This window comes from Triticum dicoccoides, chromosome 4A (assembly GCF_002162155.2).
Source record: "Triticum dicoccoides isolate Atlit2015 ecotype Zavitan chromosome 4A, WEW_v2.0, whole genome shotgun sequence".
Lineage (NCBI taxonomy): Eukaryota > Viridiplantae > Streptophyta > Magnoliopsida > Poales > Poaceae > Triticum > Triticum dicoccoides.
In genome coordinates this window covers 544,228,326-544,252,623 of record NC_041386.1, presented here as the reverse complement: position 1 = coordinate 544,252,623, position 24,298 = coordinate 544,228,326, and the positions used below count along the sequence as shown (strand labels likewise).

General features: G+C 39.8%; 1 protein-coding gene across 1 annotated transcript in view; it reads right to left on the bottom strand.

Annotated features, from left to right (window-relative positions):
• Window positions 1–10,352: 10,352 nt before the first annotated feature.
• LOC119283630 overlaps window positions 10,353–24,298 on the bottom strand; it is a 33,990-nt gene continuing 20,044 nt past the window's right edge. Inside the window, exons 2-8 of the mRNA XM_037563097.1 lie at window positions 14,686–14,743; window positions 13,061–13,548; window positions 12,399–12,590; window positions 12,071–12,283; window positions 11,891–11,983; window positions 11,655–11,759; window positions 10,353–10,718 (exon numbers count right to left, since the gene is read on the bottom strand). Coding sequence (XP_037418994.1) covers window positions 10,353–10,718; window positions 11,655–11,759; window positions 11,891–11,983; window positions 12,071–12,283; window positions 12,399–12,590; window positions 13,061–13,548; window positions 14,686–14,743 — 1,515 coding nt within the window. The remainder of the gene's footprint in view (window positions 10,719–11,654; window positions 11,760–11,890; window positions 11,984–12,070; window positions 12,284–12,398; window positions 12,591–13,060; window positions 13,549–14,685; window positions 14,744–24,298) is intronic.

Sequence of the window (24,298 nt, the reverse complement as noted above, 5' to 3'; positions counted from 1 at the left end):
TGACACACGTGACAAACACATCTAAGTCTAGTATACTTCCTAAGCATAGGAATCTTATAGGAAAACAAATTATCATAGCAAGCAAAAACTAGCATATGCAAGGAAGCGGAAAGAAACGATAGCAATCTCAACATAACGAGAGGTAATTTAGGAACATGAAAATTTCTACAATCATATTTTCCTCTCTCATAATAATTACATGTGGGATCATAAGCAAATTCAACAAAATAGCTATCACATAAAATATTTTCAACATGATCCACATGCATGCGAAGTTTACACTCTTCCAAAATAGTGGGATTAACATTAACTAAAGTCATGACCTCTTCAAACCCATTTTTATCAAAAGATTCACAAGATTGAACAATCTCCAAATATGTGGGATCTAAAGTCGACACTCTTCCAAACCCACTTTCAATATTATTACAAACATTATTATCAATCTCATATTCATCATGGGGCTTAAATAAATTTTCAAGATCATAAGAAGAATCATCCCAATCATGATCATTGCAACAAGTAGTAGACATAGCAAAACTAGTATCCCCAAGCTTAGGATTTTGCATATTAGAAGCACAATTGATATTAATAGAATTTATACTATCATCATTGCAATCATGTTTTTTATTCAAAGATCCATCGTGAATCACTCCATAAAGTACTTCATCACAATTTTCAGATTTACGAATTTCAAGCAAAACTTCATAAAGATAATCTAGTGCACAAAACTCACTAGCAATTGGTTCATCATAATTGGATCTCTAAAAAAGATTAGCAAGCGGATGAGGATACATAGATCTTAGGTTCTCTGTTTAGCAATAAATAATAAACTATTCCAACCAAACGAGCAAACGAGCCAAGTAAGACATCAAAGCAAATGAAAAGACGAACAAAAGAAGGGTGAATAAAACGGCAAGGATGAAGAGGGGGAGAGGAAAACGAGAGGCAAATGGCAAATAATGTAATGCGAGGGATAAGAGTTTGTGATGGGTACTTGGTATGTCTTGACTTGTGCTTAGATCTCCCCGACAACGGTGCCAGAAATCCTTCTTGCTATCTCTTGAGCACTGCGTTGGTTTTCCCTTGAAGAGGAAAGGGTGATGCAGAAAAGTAGCGTAAGTATTTTCCTCAGTTTTTGAGAACCAAGGTATCAATCCAGTAGGAGGCCACACGCAAGTCCCTCGTACCTACACAAACAAATAAGAACCTCGCAACCAACGCGATAAAGGGGTTGTCAAGCCCTTCATGGTGACTTACGAGAGTGAGATCTGATAGAGATAATAATAATAAGATAAATATTTTTGGTATTTTTATGATATATATTGAAAGTAAAGATTGTAAAATAAAATAGATTGGAAACTTATATGATGGAAAATAGACCCGGGGGCCATAGGTTTCACTAGTGGCTTCTCTCAAGATAGCATAAGTATTATGATGGGTGAACAAATTACTGTCGAGTAATTGATAGAAAAGCGAATAATTATGAGAATATCTAGGCAAGATCATGTATATAGGCATCACGTCCATGACAAGTAGACCGACTTCTGCCTGCATCTACTACTATTACTCCACACACCGACCGCTATCCAGCATGCATTTAGAGTATTAAGTTCATAAGAACAGAGTAACGCATTAGGTAAGATGACATGATGTAGAGGGATAAACTCAATCAATATGATATAAACCCCATATTTTTATCCTCAATGGCAACAATACAATACGTGTCGTTTCCCTTTCTGTCACTGGGATCAATGATACGTCTCCAACGTATCTATAATTTTTTTTATTGTTCCATGCTATTATATTACCTGTTTTGGATGTTTATGGGCTTTATCATACACTTCTATATTTTTTTGGGACTAACCTATTAACTGGAGGCCTAGCCCAAAATGTTGTTTTATTGCCTATTTCAGTGTTTTGAAGAAAAGGAATATCAAATGGAGTCCAAACGGAATGAGACCTTCGGAAGAGTTATTTTTGGAACGGAAGCAACCCTTGAGACTTGGAGTAGACGCTGAAGCTTCGAGGAAGCCACGAGGCAAGGAGGCGCGCCCTACCCCCTGGGCGCGCCCCCACCCTCATGGGCCCCACATGGCTCCCCTGACCGACTTATTTTGCCTATATATGTCGATATACCCTAAAAACATCAAAGAGCAGAATACATCGGGAGTTCCGCCGCCAGAAGCCTCCGTAGCCCCCGAAAACCAATCTAGACCTGTTCCGGCACCCTGCTGGAGAGGGGGGAATCCCTCTCCGGTGGCGATCTTCATCATCCCGGCGCTCTCCATGACGAGGAGGGAGTAGTTCACCCTCGGGGCTGAGGGTATGTACCAGTAGCTATGTGTTTGATCTCTCTCTCGTGTTCTTGAGGCGGCATGATCTTGATGTATCACGAGCTTTGCTATTATAGTTAGATCTTATGATGTTTCTCCCCCTCTATTTTCTTGTGATGAATTGAGTTTTCCCTTTGAAGTTATCTTATTGGATTGAGTCTTTAAGGATTTGAGAACACTTGATGTATATCTTGCATGTGCTTATCTGTGGTGATAATGTGATATCACGTGATCCACTTGATGTATGTTTTGATGATCAACTTGCGAGTTCCATGAGCTCGTGAACTTATGCATAGGGGTTGTCACACGTTTTCGTCTTGACTCTCCGGTAGAAACTTTGGGGCACTCTTTGAGGTTCTTTGTGTTGGTTGAATAGATGAATCTGAGATTGTGTGATGCATATCGTATAATCATACCCACGGATACTTGAGGTGACATTGGAGTATCTAGGTGACATTAGGGTTTTGGTTGATTAGTGTCTTAAGGTGTTATTCTAGTATGAACTCTAGGATAGATTGAACGGAAAGAATAGCTTCGTGTTATTTTACTATGGACTCTTGAATAGATCGATCAGAAAGGATAACTTTGAGGTGGTTTCATATCCTACCATAATCTCTTTGTCTGTTCTCCGCTATTAGTGACTTTGAAGTGACTCTTTGTTGCATGTTGAGTGATAGTTATATGATCCAATTATATTATTATTGTTGAGGAAACTTGCACTAGTGAAAGTATGAACCCTAGGCCTTGTTTCCTAGCATTGCAATACCATTTACGCTCACTTTTATCATTAGTTACCTTGCTGTTTTTATATTTTCAGATTACAAAAACCTATATCTACCATCCATATTGCACTTGTATCACCATCTCTTCGCCGAACTAGTGCACCTATACAATTTACCATTGTATTGGGTGTGTTGGGGACATAAGAGACTCTTTGTTATTTGGTTGCAGGGTTGCTTGAGAGAGACCATCTTCATCCTATGCCTCCTACGGATTGATAAACCTTAGGTCATCCACTTGAGAGAAATTTGCTACTGTCCTACAAACCTCTGCACTTGGAGGCCCAACAACGTCTACAAGAAGAAGGTTGTGTAGTAGACATCAAGCTCTTTTCTGGCGCCGTTGTCGGGGAGGTTAGCGCTTGAAGGTATATCTTTAGATCTTGCAATCAAATCTTTTTGTTTCTTATTTTATCACTAGTTTAGTCTAAAAGAAAACTACAAAAAATGGAATTGAGGGTACCTCATATACTTCATCTTTTTAATATCTTTCATGAAAATAAGGGTTCCGATAATTATGCCAAAGTGTTAGAAGAAGAATGCATTAGAATGTTTGGCACTAAATCTTTGCATGATGACCATGATTGCAATGTTGTTAGTATGAATTCATTGAATATCCATGATGCTAATGATATGCAAAGCCATTGCTTGGGGATGCTATGTTTGATGAAGATGATATTTCTAGCCTCCCAAGTTTTGATATGCAAATTTGTTATGATGATAGAATGCCTCCTACTTATGATGATTATATTGATGAAAATGGGTTTGGAAGAGTGTCAATTTTCGGAAGTAATGATCCCACTATTTTGGAGGATGTTGAATCTTATTGTGATAATCATGAAAGTGGATTTGGAGAGGTCGTGACTTTATTTAGTAATGATTCCACTATCTTGGAAGAGGTTTCAATTGATTATGATGAGAACAAAGTTGCTACTTATGATGATTATTGTGATGATATTTATGCTATAAAAAGTAATGATGATTATATCTATAAAACTTGTCATGATTATGATTACCCCTTTTTCTGAACATTACTCTTTTAATATGGAAACAATTTATAGTATTCGAGTTTTTTATGATACCCCTACGATTCCGAATGAGAAGAATTTTGCTTATGTGGAGAGTAATAAAATTTATATGCTTGTAGATCATGAAAATAATGATTTATGTGATAGTTATATTGTTGAATTCATTTATGATGCTACTGAAAATTATTATGAGGGAGGAATATATGCTTGTAGGAGTTGCAATAATGTCAAGTTTCCTCTCTATGTGCTTAAAGTTTCAAAGTTATGCTTGTTTTGCCTTCCTATGCTAGTTGATTATTGTTTCCATAAATTGTTTGCTCACAAAATCCCTATGCATAGGAAGTGGGTTAGACTTAAATGTGCTAGTCATATTCTTCATGATGCTCTCTTTATTTTTCAATTCTTATCTTTTATGTGAGCATCATTGAAATCATCATCCTAGTTAGGGGCGTTAAACGATAGTACTTGTTGGGAGGCAACCCAATTTTTATTTTTGTTCCTTGCTTTTTGTTCCTGTTTAGTAATAAGTAATTTATCTAGCCTCTGTTTAGATGTTGTTTTATTTTTTAATTAGTGTTTGTGCCAAGTAGAACCTTTGGGAAGACTTGGGTGAAGTCTTTGCGATCTTGCTATAAAAAACAGAAACTTTAGCGCTCACGAGATTAGCTGCCATTTTTTATTGGAGAGTGCGATTAGGTTGATTGTTTTTGAAGATGATTAATAGACAAATTTTTCAGGTCCACCAATTTATTTTAGAATTTTATGAGTTCTAGAAGTATACGTTTGATCCAGATTACTACAGACTGTTCTGTTTTTGAAAGATTCTGTTTTTATTGTGTTGTTTGCTTATTTTGATGAATCTATGAGTAGTATCAGAGAGTATGAACCATAGAGAAGTTGGAATACAGTAGATATTACACCAATATAAATAAATAATGATTTCACAACATTACAAAAGTGGTGATTTATTTTCTTATACTAACGGAGCTTACGTGTTTTCTGTTAAGTTTTGTGTTGTGAAGTTTTCAAATTTTGGGTAAAGATTCGATGGACTATGGAATAAGGAGTGGCAATAGCCTAAGCTTGGGGGTGCCCAAGGCACCCCCAAGGTAATATTCAAGGACAACCAAGAGTCTAAGCTTGGGGGTGCCCCCGAAGGCATCCCCTCTTTCGTCTTCGTTCATCGGTAACTTTACTTGGAGTTATATTTTTATTCACCATATGATATGTGTGTTGTTTGGAGCGTCATTTTATTTTATTTTTGTTTTGCTTGCTGCTTGAACAAAATACCAATATCTTAAATTATTAAATGTTAGAGAGTCTTCACATAGTTGCATAATTATTCGACTACTCATTGATCTTCACTTAGATCTTGTGGAGTAGTTTATCGTTTGCTCTAGTGCTTCACTTATATCCTTTTAGAGCATGGCGGTGGTTTTATTTTGAAGAAATTGTTGAACTCTCATGCTTCACTTATATTATTTTGAGAGTTCTAAACAGCGTGGTAATTTGCTTTGGTTATGAAACTTGTTCTAATATGATGGGCATCCAAGAGGGATATAATAAAAACTTTCATATAGAGTGCATTGAATACTATGAAAAGTTTGATACTTGATGATTGTTTTGAGATATGAAGATGGTGATATTAGAGTCATGCTAGTTGAGTAGTTGTGAATTGAGAGATACTTGTGTTAAAGTTTGTGATTCCCGTAGCATGCACGTATGGTGAACCGTTATGTAATGAAGTTGGAGCATGATTTATTTATTGATTTTCTTCCTTATGAGTGGCGGTCGGGGACGAACGATGGTCTTTTCCTACCAATCTATCCACCTAGGAGCATGCGTGCAGTACTTTATTTCGAGAACTAATAGATTTTTGCAATAAGTATGTGAGTTCTTGATGACTAATGTTGAGTCCATGGATTATATGCACTCTCACCCTTTCACCATTGCTAGCCTCTCTAGTACCACACAACTTTCGCCGGTACTATAAACCCACCATTTACCTTCCTCAAAACAGCCACCATGCCTACCTATTATGGCATTTTCATAGCCATTCCGAGATATATTGCCATGCAACTTTCCACCGTTCTGTTTATTATGACATGCTTCATCATTGTCATATTGCTTTGCATGATCATGAAGTTGATATCGTATTTGTGGCAAAGCCACCGTTCATAATTCTTTCATACATGTCACTCATGAATCATTGTACATCCCGGCACACCACCGGAGGCATTCATATAGAGTCATATTTTGTTCTAAGTATCGAGTTGTAACTCTTGAGTTATAAGTAAATAAAAGTGTGATGGTCATCATTATTAGAGCATTGTCCCATGTGAGGAAAGGATGATGGAGACTATGATTCCCCCACAAGTCGGGATGAGACTCCGGACGAAAAAAAGAAAAAAAAAAGAGGCCATAAAAAAGAGAGAAAAGGCCCAAATAAAAAAATGAGAGAAAAAGAGAGAAGGGGCAATGCTACTATCCTTTTACCACACTTGTGCTTCAAAGTAGCACCATGATCTTCATGATAGAGAGTCTCCTATATTGTCACTTTCATATACTAGTGGGAATCTTTCATTATAGAACTTGGCTTGTATATTCCAATGATGGGCTTCCTCAAAATGCCCTAGGTCTTCACGAGCAAGCAAGTTGGATGCACACCCACTTAGTTTATTTTGTTGAGCTTTCATACACTTATAGCTCTAGTGCATCCGTTGCATGGCAATCCCTACTCACTCACATTGATATATATTGATGGGCATCTCCATAGCCCGTTAATACGCCTAGTTGATGTGAGACTATCTTCTAATTTTTGTCTTCTCCACAATCACCATTCTATTCCACCTATAGTGCTATGTCCATGGCTCACGCTCATGTATTGCGTGAAGATTGAAAAAGTTTGAGAACATTAAAAGTATGAAACAATTGTTTGGCTTGTCATCGGAGGTGTGCATGATTTAAATAGTTTGTGTGGTGAAGATGGAGCATAGCCAGACTATATGATTTTGTAGGGATAACTTTCTTTGGCCATGTTATATTGAGAAGACATAATTCCTTAGTTAGTATGCTTGAAGTATTATTATTTCTATGTCAATATTAAACTTTTATCTTGAATCTTTCGGATCTGAACATTCATGCCACAATAAAGAAAAATTACATTGAGAAATATGTTAGAAAGCATTCCACATCAAAAATTATTATTTTTTATCATTTACCTACTCGAGGACGAGCAGGAATTAAGCTTGGGGATGCTTGATACGTCTCCAATGTATCTATAATTTTTGATTGCTCCATGCTATTATATTACCCGTTCTGGATGTTTATGGACTTTATTATACACTTTTTATATTATTTTTGGGACTAACCTATTAACCGGAGGCCCATCCCAAAATGTTGTTTTATTGCCTATTTTAGTGTTTCGAAGAAAACGAATATCAAATGGAGTCCAAACGGAATGAAACCTTCGGGAGAGTTATTTTTTGAACGGAAGCAACCCAGGAGACTTGGAGTAGACGTCAGGGAAGCTTCGAGGAAGCCACGAGGCAGGGAGGCGCGCCCCGACCCTCGTGGGCCCCTCGTGGCTCCCCTAACCGACTTCTTTCGCCTATATATGTCTATATACCCTAAAAACATCAAAGAGCAGAATAGATCGGGAGTTCCACCGCCATAAGCCTTCGTAGCCACCGAAAACCAATCTAGACCCGTTCCGGCACCCTGCCGGAGGGGGGGAATCCGTCTTCGGTGGCCATCTTCATCATCCCGGCGCTCTCCATGACAAGGAGGGAGTAGTTCACCCTCGGGGCTGAGGGTATGTACCAGTAGCTATGTGTTTGATCTCTCTCTCTCTCTCATGTTCTTGAGGTGGCATGATCTTGATGTATCGCGAGCTTTGCTATTATAGTTGGATCTTATGATGTTTCTCCCCCTCTACTCTCTTGTGATGAATTGAGTTTTCCCTTTGAAGTTATCTTATCGGATTCAGTCTTTAAGGATTTGAGAACACTTGATGTATGTCTTGCATGTGCTTATCTGTGGTGACAATGTGATATCACGTGATCCACTTGATGTATGTTTTGGTGATCAACTTGCGAGTTCCGTGACCTCGTGAACCTATGCATAGGGGTTGGCACACGTTTTTGTCTTGACTCTCCGGTAGAAACTTTGGGGCACTCTTTGAGGTTCTTTGTGTTGGTTGAATAGATGAATCTGAGATTGTGTGATGCATATTGTATAATCTTACCCACGGATACTTGATGTGACATTGGAGTATCTAGGTGACATTAGGGTTTTGGTTGATTAGTGTCTTAAGGTGTTATTCTAGTACGAAGTCTAGGATATATTGAACGGAAAGAATAGCTTCGTGTTATTTTACTACGGACTCTTGAATAGATCGATCAGAAAGGATAACTTTGAGGTGGTTTCGTACCCTACCATAATCTCTTCGTTTGTTCTCCACTATTAGTGACTTTGGAGTGACTCTTTGTTGCATGGCGAGGGATAGTTATATGATCCAATTATGTTATTATTGTTGAGGGAACTTGCACTAGTGAAAGTATGAACCCTAGGCCTTGTTTCCTAGCATTGCAATACCGTTTATGCTCACTTTTATCATTAGTTACCTTGCTGTTTTTATATTTTCATATTACAAAAACCTATATCTACCATCCATATTGCACTTGTATCACCATCTCTTCGCCGAACTAGTCCACCTATACACTTTACCATTGTATTGGGTGTGTTGGGGACACAAGAGACTCTTCGTGATTTGGTTGCAGGGTTGCTTGAGAGAGACCATCTTCATCCTACGTCTCCCATGGATTGATAAACCTTAGGTCATCCACTTGAGGGAAATTTTCTACTATCCTACAAACCTCTGCACTTGGAGGCCCAACAACGTCTACAAGAAGAAGGTTGTGTAGTAGACATCAATCGAGCACCGCAAGATTGAACCCAAAGCTAAGCACTTCTCCCATTGCAAGTAAGATCAATCTAGTAGGCCAAACCAAACCGATAATTCGAAGAGACTTGCAAAGACAACCAATCATACATAAAATATTTAAGAGAAGAATCAAATATTGTTCATAGATAGACTTGATCATAAACCCACAATTAATCAGATCTCGACACACACACAGACCGCAAAAAGAGTTACATTGAATAGATCTCCAAGAAGATCGAGGAGAACTTTGTATTGAGATTCAAAGAGAGAGAAGAAGCCATCTAGCTAATAACTATGGACCTGAAGGTCTAAAGTAAACTACTCACACTACAAGAAAGTTGTTAATCTGTGACAGTCATTGTCCGTCACAGACGTGACAAAAACCATCAAGCATGGCTCCGCGTGACGATCCTACAATCCGTCATGTTTATCGCATCATAATTTGCCAACCCGTCCATCCTTGACGGATTTTGGTTTCCGTCATGATCCATGACGGTCTTTCTCCGTCATCGATCTGCCCCTAGGCCCGTTCGACCCGCCCAAGGCCCGATCCTCTATGACGGACTGTTCCGTCACGGATTTACATGACGTGTAGTAAGATGAGTCCCATGTGGCGCCAACGTGTGTCTGACGTGGCGCCAACATGGGTCTGACGTGGCGCCAGAGTGGGTCTGACGTGGCGCCAGCATGGGTATGACGTGGCGTCGTGCAAGCCCATGTAGCATTCGGCCCAATATGGTCTGGCCCATTTATTTTTGTATGGCCAGGCCTATTAGCCCATTTTACCGTAGCCTGGTTGGCCCGTTTGTTTTGGGCTGACCCATTTCTACTTGTTCAATATTCACATCAGCCCATCAAAATTACAGGCCACTCATGTTTTTTGTTTAACCACAAAGTCTATTTCCAGGCCCACTTCGTCTGACCCGTTAGTGTTTATTCAACCCGGCCCGTCCCATTTTTGTTTTTACGCACAATGTGTGCTAACATTGAGCTTACATATCAAGATCCACTAACATCAGAATATAAAGGCACAAAATCACAAAGATAGAAAAAAGACACAACATCAAAAAGCACAAGTAACATTGGGCTTACATCTCCACATGCACTGAACATGGAGCAGCAAAATGCAACAAGTTTGCTTCCAATAGTGTGCAGTTTGCACAACAAAAGCATTACAAAATAAGAAGGTTGGTTCCAGCGGTATATTACATTCACATGGCTCCCATGAATCAAGTAGAGAAAGACACTGATCTTGGACTCAAACAACTTACCCTTGAGCTGATCTTGGTTGCAACTGACTTAGCAAAAAGTCTAGTTTTGCATCCATCGTAGCTTGCTTCTTCCTGTTCTCCTCATCTATCTTCCCGTGCTCCTCGTCTTGCCTGATCCTTGCTTCTTCGAACTCCTTCAACATCTTGGTCAACGTGTCAACACGTGCCCGAAGCTCGACATTGTCCCTCTTCTCCGTTGGCACTTCTGCACTGGATCTCGCATGGACATGCTGGATCCCCACATGCTGAAGAAACCTTGGCTTCTTAGTGTGCTTAGCAAGCACTTCAGCTACAGCCTCGGTTGCAGAGTTTGATTCCTGACCATCTTCTGTAGGTTGAGAGGCCTTGTTTTCCATCTCAGTCTAGCAATGCAAGCAACAATCATGGTTATAAGACGGCTTAATCACAAGTAGAGAAGACGGGAGCAACAAGCTTACATATACGGTCTTTGTAAGGAAAGCTATCATGTATCCTTTACAACTAGACATTTGTGATAACAGTTAGACTAATCTTTTTTCTGTGTGCAGGTGACTCAGGTTATTCATATATACTATCATCTACAACAAAGTGGACTATTTCCTGAATTAACTACAAGTGAGTAATGTTTAAGTCAAATTATTTCTGGAAGTAAATCTCTAAAATATATATACTAAAAGATAAGACAATATATATACTAAAAGATAAGACATTGAGGATGGCCAAAATTGCAATATACAGGGCATGTTTGGATTCTGCCCAAGCTGGCCGTGCGAACGCGAGGGCGAGCCAAAATATTGGTGACCGTTTTGGCCGCCTGAACTTGGCCAGCTCATTGGCGAGAAATTGAAATACACAACGGAATGGAGCATGGGCATGCCAAATTATTGGCTACAATCCAAGCAATGCCCAAGAATCTGGTCAACGCCAATTATTTTGGCTTCGCAAGCTGGGGCATCCATCCAAACAGCCTCATAAAGCCAAATATTAGATTAATACAAAACTCTATAATTTTAGGTGGCTGATCAAGCACATGTCAAAGTGATTATGTGATTTTATGAAAGTCATTTCATCTAGCCACACATAAAACAAAAACTGATGTTTTTCAATCGCTTCAAATCATATCAGTTGTCTGAAAAAGGTACAATCATACAGGATAGACTATTACAAGATAGTTAAGTGAACATGTTAACATTTTCAATTAAGATACGCCGACATTTGATTATCAGTTTTCAATCAGGTAAAGTGACTCAAACAATATTAGTTCTATCCATGCAGAAAGGTAAAAATTGATGATTGGTAGTCTTTTGAAGCTGACTTACAATTGCAGCTTGCACGACATCAGTGTAGCTTTTCTTTTTCTTGCTGTAGTGACACTCCTTGAACAAATCCAATGCAGTGGGTTCTTTATCTTTGTATTTGTCGCCCTGGAAACAAAAAATATGAAGGCAAGGGAGCATCATACACAGTTACTACATGGACGCAATAGTTTACATGAACCTATGGTCATGAATATTTCTCATGACAATACACATCTAGAGCCACATGTTTGACTTACCAGATTATCACAATGCACAGGATAGCTGCGCGCGCCAATAGTTTGGTGAAACTTAACTTGAGCTCGATTATTTTTGTTAATTTCACATATCCCCTACATCAATAGACCGACTACATGTAAGGCACACTTTCTAGATTAGCATATAGAAGGTGAGAGATTGGTCTGGAGGAAGAAACATACCATCTTTTTGGGATCCTTCCAGCTTTCCACCAGCTCATTCCACTGCTCATCAGTCATCGAGGGGACAGGAGAAGTTCTCGTCACCAAATGGAGTGGGTTAGGGTCAAAAAACTCTTTCTTGAGCCTATATCGTTGTTGGCGAGTCGCACGTTTCAGCATTTCAGTACAAGCCTTCCTAACTGGCACAGCATCTACGTCCATCTGAAACTTGTTCTAGTCCGATGAAAAAACATGTGTAAGTATCATGATTGCACATAATTAACACAATAGCACAAAATTGACAGGTTGATAGCCATTAGAGGGAGAATGGCCTAGACTATGTACTTACACCAACTTTGCCTACAAAGTTCCTGAAGAGCCCATCTCGGACATGTCCATCTGGGTCCTTGTAATCCTTCCAGCGCTTAAACACAGGCATATGGTGTCTGACTGTGACGTTGCATTCAGTTGCAAACTTTGCAGCAAGACGAGGTGCCTCTGGCCTTATCCTCCCTTCTGGAATGACAAGCGATAGTTTGCCCTGCCGGCGTTGAGTGATCCTTTCCAGGCCTTTTCATCAAAATCTTTCCATGCATCACCGTCTTTTGGATGACTCAGTTCCTTCTCATTGGGTTGCCTCTTTAGCTCATGCCATTGTGCTTCTTCTGCACCTTTTTTGGAAAGAAACATCCTCTTTAGCCTAGGCACCAATGGAAAATGCCTCAACACTTTCTGTGGAATCTTCTTTATAGCAGGGTCTTTCCACCTTGATAGTCCACAAACTGGGCAGTTTTCATGATTGGCATATTGCTTTCTGAACAGAATGCAATTATTCAAGCACACATGTATAGACTCATACCCAAGGCCTGATTCCTTTAGAAGATTCTTTGCTTCCTTATACGATTTTGGGAGTGTATTGGGTTCAGGGAATGCTTCGGCTAATAGCTTTAAAATTTCAGTAAATGCACTATTCGGGATCCTATGGTATGACTTCAAGTGAAGAAGCTTTACCACAAAGGAGAACCTTGAAAACTTGGTACAACCATGATAAAGCTGTCGTTTTGCCTCCTTCATCACATTCTTCAAAAAAGACTCATTCTCAGAAGGGTTTCCACCATTGTTAGCATCTTGATTTTCAGTTTCACTCTGAGCTTGTTCTACTGCTGTGCGTAGGTCTTCAAACATCTCTTCAAACCGGTCGGCGCCATTGTCACCATCCTCAGTGTCATGCACATCAACAAGATGTTCAATAACATCTACATCAAAGTCTTCTCCATGATATATCCAGCGAGTATATGTACTTTCCATGCCATATGTCAGTATGTGCGTGTTCGCAACGGTCTGATGCTGGTAGTTATGATTAAGGCATTTTCTACATGGGCAGAGTATTTTATCATCCTCACTGAATTTCTCTTGAATGAATTTCATAAATTCTTTGACACCTTCGATGTACTCACGGGAAAACAATGTACCATGAATCCAACGTCTATCCATCTGCACTGCAGAAAAAGAACCAACTCAATCAAAGGTTTACCCGGACCATCAAATTAAAATGTACAGTATAGCAAACTAAAATATGTTCGGAATTATAATTATACTGCTTCACACTATAGTGAACACAGTTCATCAAAAGATTTTTCTTTTGCTCTAACAAAGGAACATTTCACCATTTGACAATATTTCATTGATTATTCCACATTAAAGAGGTCTACAAATGCGTAGTACACATTTTGTACACACATGTTTGCACAAAATGTTTGTACAAGGGTAATGATCTTGGGTAGTTGGATGCAAGGAAATTTATAGGCATGATCCTCTCATAGTTTACTTACTATAAACTCATCTTGTCTCTTGGTGTAGGGTTGATTTAGTTATAAAATTTTAAAACAGAGGAATACATGTCCTTTGGACCACCCCAAAACAGAGGAATACATGTCCTAGAGCTCAAGCTGTTAATTCATCAGCTTTGCTGGATGAAGGCTGAAACTGTAGTAGGAATCACAGCTCATGTAAAAAATGCTGCTGATATAAAGTGCACAAAGTTATTTACAGATTGTGTAACTTCATTGCTGTGGCAAAGAATTCAATGGGCCACCGTGCTGATTTTCGGTCGTGGCAGATTATGAAATCCAAATTATCTACTCAAGCTGCTGTTGATTTATTAGTTTATATCTTTCTGAAAAGCTGAAGCTAGCAGGACCAATAGATCATGTATCATACCTCTAGATCTAGATAGACTAAAACCTAAAGGGAAAAAGTTCACCCAACAGGGAGATGAATCCCAGAAGCATTTGCTCTGCATCATACCTCTAGATCTAAATAGGCTGAAACCTAAAGGGAAAAAGTTCACCCCAAATTCTGAAGGGGGAAATTGCAAATCAGAATATTTAGTCAACAAATTCTGAAGGAGAGAGAGATGATTTCTGCCGAAGACATACCGCTCGCTCCTGGCTGACGTTGATGTAGGGAAAGAACGGGGGCTTGTCCGGTGAGCAAGTGCGGGCAGCGACTGGCTCGTCCGTGCGGCGGCTGGATTGTTGGCGTGGCAATGGCGGGCGGACGCTGGCTTGTCAACGCAGCAAGGGCACCCAGCGGCGAGGCAAGAGGCTGAGATGGACCACCCCACCGGATCTAACCACCCTCGCCCGGGCAGTCGTCGATGGCACTGGAGGCGGCGGCGATGGTCGACGGGATCTGGAGGATTGAGAATCGGGGAAAAGAAAGTCTCCACTGCTTTTTTACAGGAAGCAACATAACGCAAAATACATTAGCATGTGTCCAATGGCACCCACACGTATCCTCACAGTTTTATTTTCTTGAGCTGGTCTGACCGACATGTGGACCAATGAATGGGCATGTACGCCACATCAGCAGGAGCACAATCCGTGACGGTCCGGATGGTGTATATTAAAAAAATGCTAGGCCCGACTAAGCCCACTTGGTCAATCCACGACGGATTCTATGACGGTAGCCCGACGTCCGCCATCAAGGGCCCGCTGTTTTCGGGCCCAAACACGGCTTACAAATCAGTGACGGTAGTCGTGACGGGTCATGGTTTTCCGTCATAATTCGTGACGGATTCTAGGAACGTCAGCACCGTCATGGATTAACAGGTTTCTTCTAGTGTCACACATCATCGGAGGGGCCATGGAGTTGATGTAGAGGCCCTCCATGATCGTTGCCCCCTCCGGTGGAGCTCCGGAAAAGGCCCCAAAATGGGATCTCTTGGGTACAGAAGGTTGCGGCGGTGGAAATAGGGTTTCGTGGTGCTCCTCGATGTTTTCAGGGTATATGAGTATATATAGGAGGAAGAAGTAGATCGGTTGAGCCACGAGGGGCCCATGAGGGGGGAGGGCGCGCCCAAGGGTAGGCGCATCCCCCTGCCTCATGGACTCCTCGTTCGTTTCTTGACATCCACTCCAAGTCCTCTGGATCACGTTTGTTCCAAAAATCATGTTCCCGAAGGTTTCATTCCGTTTGATATTTCTTTTTTGCGAAACACTGAAATAGGCAAAAAAATACAATTTGCACTGGGCCTTGGGTTAATAGGTTAGTCCCAAAAATAATATAAAAGTGTAAAATAAAGCCCATTAACATCCAAAATAGATAATATAATAGCATGGAACAATCAAAAATTATAGATACGTTGGAGACGTATCATCTTTTTTCTAATATCATCAAAGAAATGTCTCGAATTGTGTAGATGAAGAGGTTATAGGAGATGATCTTTGAGGACTTATTGTCCGAGGAGGAGGAAGGTGATGACTTTTAGTTGGCGGCTGTCGTGGTGTCTATTCAGGAAGATTTCTGATGGTCGAGGCTCGGTTCTTGATTTGGTCAAAGGACGTTTCTTCGAGCTAGAATCATGGGTCATGATTGTCGAGTGAGGGATTACTTTGCACCGAATGCAGTATATGCTTCCTATTTTTGGCGCAGATTCTGGATGCACCAAGATCTTTTCAACACCATTGCAAAAGTTGTGGAGAAACATGATCCTTGGTTTCAACCGAGAAGGAATGCAATGGGGGCAGCAACTGCAAGTCCATTGTTGAAAATTGCTGCAGCCATGTGAGTCTTTGCTTATAGATGTCGGCCGATGCCATTGATTACTATATTCGCATTGGGGAAGATCTCATCCTGGAGTGTGTGTGATGACTGCTACGTCTTGAGCTTGCGTTGGTTTTCCCCGAAGAGGAAGGGATGATGCAGCAGAGTAGCGTAAGTATTTCCCTTAGTTTTTGAGAACCAAGGTATCAATCCAGTAGGAGGCCACGCTCAAGTCCCTCGTACCTGCACAAAACGATAGCTACTCGCAACCAACGCGATTAGGGGTTGTCAATCCCTTCACGGTCACTTACGAGAGTGAGATCTGATAGATATAATATTTTTGGTATAAAGATGCAAAGTAAAAAGTAAAAGCAAAGCAAGATTAGAGTGATGGAGATTGATATGATGAGAATAGACCCGGGGGCCATAGGTTTCACTAGTGGCTTCTCTCAAGAGCATAAGTATTCTACGGTGGGTGAACAAATTACTGTTGAGCAATTGACAGAATTGAGCATCATTATGAGAATATCTAGGCATGATCATGTATATAGGCATCACGTCCGTGACAAGTAGATCGAAACGATTCTGCATCTACTACTATTACTCCACTCATCAACCGCTATCCAGCATGCATCTAGAGTATTAAGTTAAAAACAGAGTAACGCCTTAAGCAAGATGACATGATGTAGAGAGATAAATTCATGCAATATGAAATAAACCCCATCTTGTTATCCTCGATGGCAACGATGCAATACGTGCCTTGCTGCCCCTTCTATCACTGGGAAAGGACACCACAAGATCGAACCCAAAGCTAAGCACTTCTCCCATGGCAAGAACTACCAATCTAGTTGGCCAAACCAAACGGATAATTCGAAGAGACTTGCAAAGATAACCAATCATACATAAAAAGAATTCAGAGAAGATTCAAATATTATTCATAGATAGACTTGATCATAATCCCACAATTCATCGGTCTCAACAAACACACCGCAGAAAGAAGAATACATCGAATAGATCTCCACAAGAGAGGGGGAGAACTTTGTATTGAGATTCAAAGAGAGAGAAGAAGCCATCTAGCTACTAACTATGGACCCGAAGGTCTGAGGTAAACTACTCACACTTCATCGAAGGGGCTATGATGATGTAGAAGCCCTCCGTGATGACAGCCCTCTACCGGCGGAGCTCCGGAACAGGCCCCAAGATGGGATCTTGTGGATACAGAAAGTTGCGGCGGTGGAATTAGGTTTTTGGCTCCTATTCTGATCGTTTGGGGGTACGTGTGTATATATAGGAGGAAGGAGTATGTCGGTGGAGCACCGAGGGGCCCACGAGGCAGGGGGCGCCCTAGGGGGGGCGCGCCCCCACCCTCTTGACCGCCTCTTTTGTTCCTTGGCGTAGGGTCCAAGTCTTCTGGATCACGTTCGGTGAGAAAATCACGTTCCCGAAGGTTTTATTCCGTTTGGACTCCATTTGATCTATTTCTCCGAAACACCAAAATAGGCAAAAAAAACAGCAATTCTGGGCTGGGCCTCCGGTTAATAGGTTAGTCCCAAAAATAATATAAAAGTGGAAAATAAAGCCCAATATAGTCCAAAACAGTAGATAATATAGCATGGAGCAATCAAAAATTATAGATACGTTGGAGACGTATCAATGACCCTATGATGATGTGATCGAAATCTATGGACCGGAGTACTTGAGGGCTCCCAATGATGAAGATAACAAGAGGCTCATGGTGGAAAATGAAGAGAGAAGTTATCCTGGGATGCTTGGATAAATTGATTGTATGCATAGCACAATGAACAATTGCCTTGTGGCTGGGCAAGGTCAGTACAGAGGGCATTGTCATGATCCAACCATCATTCTATATGCAGTTGCATCACATAATCTCTGGATTTGGCCCACATACTTTGGGATGTCTGCCCTCTCATAATGATCCCAATGTCTTCTCTCAATCTCCTATTTTTGCAAGGCATCGATGACAATCTAGCTTCCAACTATGTCATCTATGAAAATGATTACAACAGTGATACTACCTTGCCGACGACATCTATTCTCCGTGGGCCACATTTGTGAAGATATTCTATTGTCCTAAAGACAACAAGAAATCTACTTCCCAAAGACCTATGGAAGATCATGACAAGATGTGTTATCTTGTACAACATGATCTCGAGGATGAGAAAGAGGACCCGCGAGACTTTCGGTATCTCTTCAATGGTCACCCAATGGAGCCGAAACATAACCCAAATATGATTTAAGCCTTCCTCGAAGCACAGCTAAAGATCGAGAATTGTCAAGCTCACAACCGACTTCAAGAAGACCTAATTGGGCACCATTGGTGCCTCCATAGAACTTGGTCTTTATGTTTTTCTCATGTTTATTTGGATTCTTAGTTCATTTGGACTATCTGTTGTGTCTGAATTTGATGTTACGTTTGAGAATATTAAATTTACTTTGTTTTTGAATTGTGTGTGCTTGAATTCTTAAGTATTGAACCAATATGTTGTGGTAAAATGTGAAAATGGTTGGATGAATTAGCAAAACAATACTTTTAGGGGATTAAGTATTATTAGGAGATTTTTTGAATATCAAAAAATAGGATAAGAATCTGGTAGAGATGATCATGCTTAGAGCATCTACAACCAGAATTGCCTAATTCAGGTCCCTATATATCCGTGGACGCGCCCACGGATAGTGACCAGACGACCCTCAAATAATGCATTTTGCAACCACAATCCCTACTTTAGGAACGTCAAGTACATGCAAACACATGAACGTCGATGATCTTGGCCAAATATAGTTCAATGCAAAAAAGTACAAATTGCTCATACTTAAGAATATGTAATCCAGACATAGTTCAAACATAAATATTGTTCATAGTATATAATTGATAAATTAAAAAAAGCAAAGTTTCCTAATTTTTAGCGTGGACTCACATATGCTCCATAAGATCATTCAGAAGTTGCATATGCACTTGTTGATCTCGTAGTTGTCGATGCATCTCCAGAAGGTTGGAAATGCTCTCAGCCTCTTGTTTCGGGAGGCGGACATGAGTTCCGAGCTTCTCAAAATCATGTGTGCATGCTGCCCTTTCACCCTCATCATCAACAATCATGCCGTGCAAGATTACATAATGTGTCATGAGCTGAGAAAGTGTCTTCGCTTCATTGATGCTCCACGAAAAATGCCCCGCAATGAGCTTGGAGCACTCCAAATGCCCTCTCCACATCCTTCCTAGCCGCTTCATGCATTGTTGTCAAGCAGCTTGGTTTGTTGCCTTGGGGGCAGATATGATCTTCAATGCTTCCACTGAGGATAGATATCATCAGCAAGGTAGTACCACATGGTTTAGTTGTGTTCATTGATGGTGTAGTTGCACGGTGGAGCTTCTTGATGGCAGCTGGAACTACGTCGGTATTTCCCCAGAGAGGGAGGGATGATGTAGCACAACGACTGTAGAGTATTTCCCTTAGTTATGAAACCAAGGTATCGAACCAGTAGAAGAACCAAGCAACACAATGTAAACAGCCCCTGCACACAAATAACAACACCTCGCAACCCGACGTGTTGAAGGGGTTGTCAATCCCTTTCGGGTAACGGCGCCAGAAATTGGTGCGTGACGGGAGAAAGTTGTAATAGATTGAAATAATAGATCACAAATAAAATAAAGTGCAATAAACTATTTTTGTATTTTTGGTTTAATAGATCTGAAAATAAAAGCAAGGAAAAAGTAGATCGCAAAGGCAAATATATGAGAAATAAGACCCAGGGGCCATAGGTTTCACTAGTGGCTTCTCTCGACAAATATAGCAAACGGTGGGTAAACAAATTAATGTTGGGCAATTGATAGAACTTCAAATAATTATGACGATATCCAGGCAATGATCATTACATAGGCATCACGTCAAAGATTAGTAGACCGACTCCTGCCTGCATCTACTACTATTACTCCACACGTCGACTGCTATCCAGCATGCATCTAGTGTATTAAGTTCATGGAAAATGGAGTAATGCAATAAGAACGATGACATGATGTAGACAAGATCCGTTTATCTATATGGAGGTAGATATAGATCTCGTCTTTTGATCCTTAGTGGCAACGATACATACGTGTCGGTTCCCTTTCTGTCACTGGGACCAAGCACCGTAAGATCGAACCCACTACCGGGCACCTCTTCCCATTGCAAGATAAATAGATCGAGTTGGCCAGACAAAACCCAAATATCGGAGAAGAAATACGAGGCTATAAGAGATCATGCATAAAAGAGATCAAGGAAACTCAAATACTTTCATGGATATAAAAACATAGATCTGATCATAAACTCGAAGTTCATCGATCCCAACAAACACACCGCAAAAGAGTTACATCATATGGATCTCAAGAGACCATTGTACCGAGAATCAAGAGAGAGAGATGAAGCCATCTAGCTACTAACTGCGGACCCGAAGGTCTACAAAGAACTACTCACGCATCATCACAGTGGCACCAATGGAAGTTGTGAACCCCTCTGTGATGGTGTTTAGATTGGATCTACTGATTCTGGACTCTACGGCGGCTGGATGAATAATCCGTTGACTCCCCTAGGGTTTTGGGAATATTTGGGTATTTATAGAGCAAAGAGGCGGTCCGGGGGGCACCCGAGGTGGGCACAAACCACCGGGGCACGCTAGGGCCTCCTGGCGCGCCCTGGTGGGTTGTGCCCCCCTCGGGGCACCCCCGGGTGCAACCAGGGCCCATCTGCTTCCTTTTGGCCCATAAAAAATCATCGTAATGTTTCGTGCCATTTGGTCTCCGTTTGACATTGATTTCCTGCGATGTAAAAAACAGGAACTGGCACTGAGCGCTATGTCAATAGGTTAGTACCAAAAAATGATATAAAATGACTATAAAACATCCAAGATTGATAATAAAACAGCATGGAACAATTAAAAATTATAGATACGTTGGAGACGTATCAGCATCCCCAAGATTAACTCCTACTCATCCTCGAGTAGGTAAGTGATAAAAACAGAATTTTTGATGTGGAGTGTTGTTCATCAAGTCATATCATATTCTTTTCTTTATAGCATGGACATTTGGACATTTATATGATTCAAAGAAATAGTCTAGTTTTGACATAATAATTTAGATACTCAAGCATATCAACAAGCAACCATGTCTTTTAAAATATCAATGCTAAAATAAGTTATCCCTAGCCCATCATGCTCAAACATTGATCCATTCGTAAAACACACTCGAATATTAACTACACCCAATACTTGAGCACGATCATATTGCCTCCTAATTGGTGCTTTTTATAAGAGAAGATGGAGACTCAAATTTCAAAATAAAAATTGCATAAAGTAAAAGAAAGTCCGTTCGTAGAGGGGAGTAGGGATTTGTAGAGGTGCTAGAGCTCAAAGCGAAAAATTTGAGATAAAACATTTTGGGAGGTGTATCCATCCCACCAACGAAAATGACTTAGAGTTCCGAATACTTTCCATGCATAGATATATCATAGGCGGTTCCCAAACAGAAAATAAAGTTTATTCTTTTTTCCACCATAACTTTCACTTTCCATGGCTAACCGTATCCACGGGTGCCCTCCATACCAACACCTTCCAAGGAATTTATTATTTGACAACATAAAGTAAATGCATTTTGTTTTTGCATTTCGGGACTGGGCATCCCTAATACCTTTGCCTTACTCTCGTGCAATGACAAGTGAATAAACACTCATCTTGAGAATAACACATCTAGCATGGAAAATATTAGCCACCCCTCACCGCTCCATGAGCAAAACAAACACACAAAAGATAAGTTTATTTTGAAAATTAGAGATGGCACATGCAAATTTGCTTAGAACGGCAAAAGAATACCGCATATAGGTAGATATAGTGGACTCATTTGGCAAAACTGGTTTAAAGGATTTTGGATGCACAAGTAGAGGTCATACTTAGTGCAAAATGAAGGCTAGAAGTGACCAACCAAGAAACGAATAATCTCATAAGCAAGCATTAAGCATAATTGACACCGAATAATGCACCACAGGTAGGATATAATTTTCATTGCATGATTATTAACTTTCGTGCATGCATAGGGAATCACAAACCTTAACACCCATATTCTTACTAGAACACAATTACTCATCAACATAACTCACATATCACATCATCATATCTCAAAACTATTACTAAGAATCAAGTTTATTTTGTCCAATGATCTTCATGAAATTTTCTTTACTTTATCCTTCTTGGATATCTATCACTTTGGGACTAATTTTCATGCGTTGCTTGTCATAAGCTCAAATAAATCTAAGTGAAGTAAGAGAGAATTTCTTCAAAAATAACAAAGCACACCGTGCTCAAAAATATATAAGTGAAGCACTAGAGCAAGTCCTAGCTCATAAAAGATTTAAGTGAAGCATAGAGAGCAATTCTAACAAGTCATGACATAATTTTGGCTCTCTCAAATAGGTGTGTCCAGCAAGGATTGATAACTTAAAACACAAAATAAAACAAGCAAATACACATATCATACAAGACGCTCCAAGCAAAACACATATCATGTGACGAATAAAAATATAGTCTCGAGTAAAATACCGATAGTTGTTGGAAGAAAGAGGGGATGCCACTCGAGGGTATCCCCAAGCTTAGTTGGTTGCTCATTCTTGGATAATAGCTTGGGGTGCCGGGGCATCCCCAAGCTCAGGCTCTTACATCCTTCCTTCATCCATCGTAAGATAACCCAAAACTTGAAAACTTCAATCACACAAAACTCAACAAAGCCTTCGTGAGATCCGTTAGTATAATAATAATAAACAACTACTATAAGTGATGTATCAAACCAATTCATATTTTGTTTTTGTATTATATCTACTGTATTCCAACTTTTCTATGGCAAAAACTCATCAAAAAAACCATAGAGCCATCAAAATAAGCACACAACACAAAGAAAACCGAATATGTCAAAACAAAATAGTTTGTAGAAATCTGACTATTTCGAATACTTCTGAAACCCCAAAAACTCTGAAAAATTAGGACGACCTGAGAAATTTGTATATTGATCTACTCCAAGTGGAATGAGTATTTTATCGCTCTCTGGTAAAAAATCAAAAATTCATTTCGTGAGCACACACTTTCTATTTTTTCAGCAAGATCAAACAACTATCACCCAAGAAGATCCTAAAGGCTTTACTTGGCACAAACACTAATTAAAACATAAAATACACAATAATAACAGTAGCATAATTGTTCTAACACTCAAGAACATAAAACAAAAATAAATTTATTCATTGGGTTGCTTTCCAACAAGTGCTATAGTTTTACGCCCTTAGCTAGGCATATAGCAAGGATCTAAGTTTTTTCATCTTTGGTTCGAGATCCATAAGATGCCCTCATGATTGATTCATAGGGTGGCTTAATTCTATTTGTAGGAAAGTGTTCCATACCCTTCCTCAAAGGAAATTGGAACTTAATATTGCCTTCTTTCATATCAATCACGGCACTGATAGTGCGTAAAAACGGTCTACCAAGAATAATTGGACAAGACAGATTGCAATCAATATCAAGAACAATAAAATCTATGGGCACATAATTTCTATTTGCAAGAATAAGAACATCATTAATCCTTCCCATAGGCTTTTTAATAGTTGAATCCGCCAAGTGCAAATTCGAGAAACATTCTTCAAGATTGGTAAGACCAAGCACATCACATAAAGATTTTGGAATTGTGAAAACACTAGCACCCAAGTCACACAAAGAAAAACATTCACAATTTTTAATCTTGACTTTGATAGTAGGTTCCCACTCATCATACAATTTTCTAGGAATTGAAACTTCTAATTCCAATTTTTCTTCAACAGCTTTCATCATAGCATCAACAATATCTTTAGTAAAAGCTTTATTTTGTTCATAAGCATGGGGTGAATTTATCATGGATTGCAACAAAGAAATATAATCAATCAAATAGCAACTATCATAATGAAAGTCTTTGTAATCCAAAATAGTGGGTGCATCACTAGCTAAAGTTTTGACCTCTCCAAACCCACTTTCATCAATTTTCTCAACAAGATTTTCACCCTCCGAAATATTGGGATGCCTTCTACATAAAGTTGACTCTTCTCCAGTCCCTTTTTCATCATTCTTAACTTTACTAAATAAGGAATCAATAGAAGAAACACCAATCATTTTAAGATCTTCATCACTTTTGTGTTCTAACGA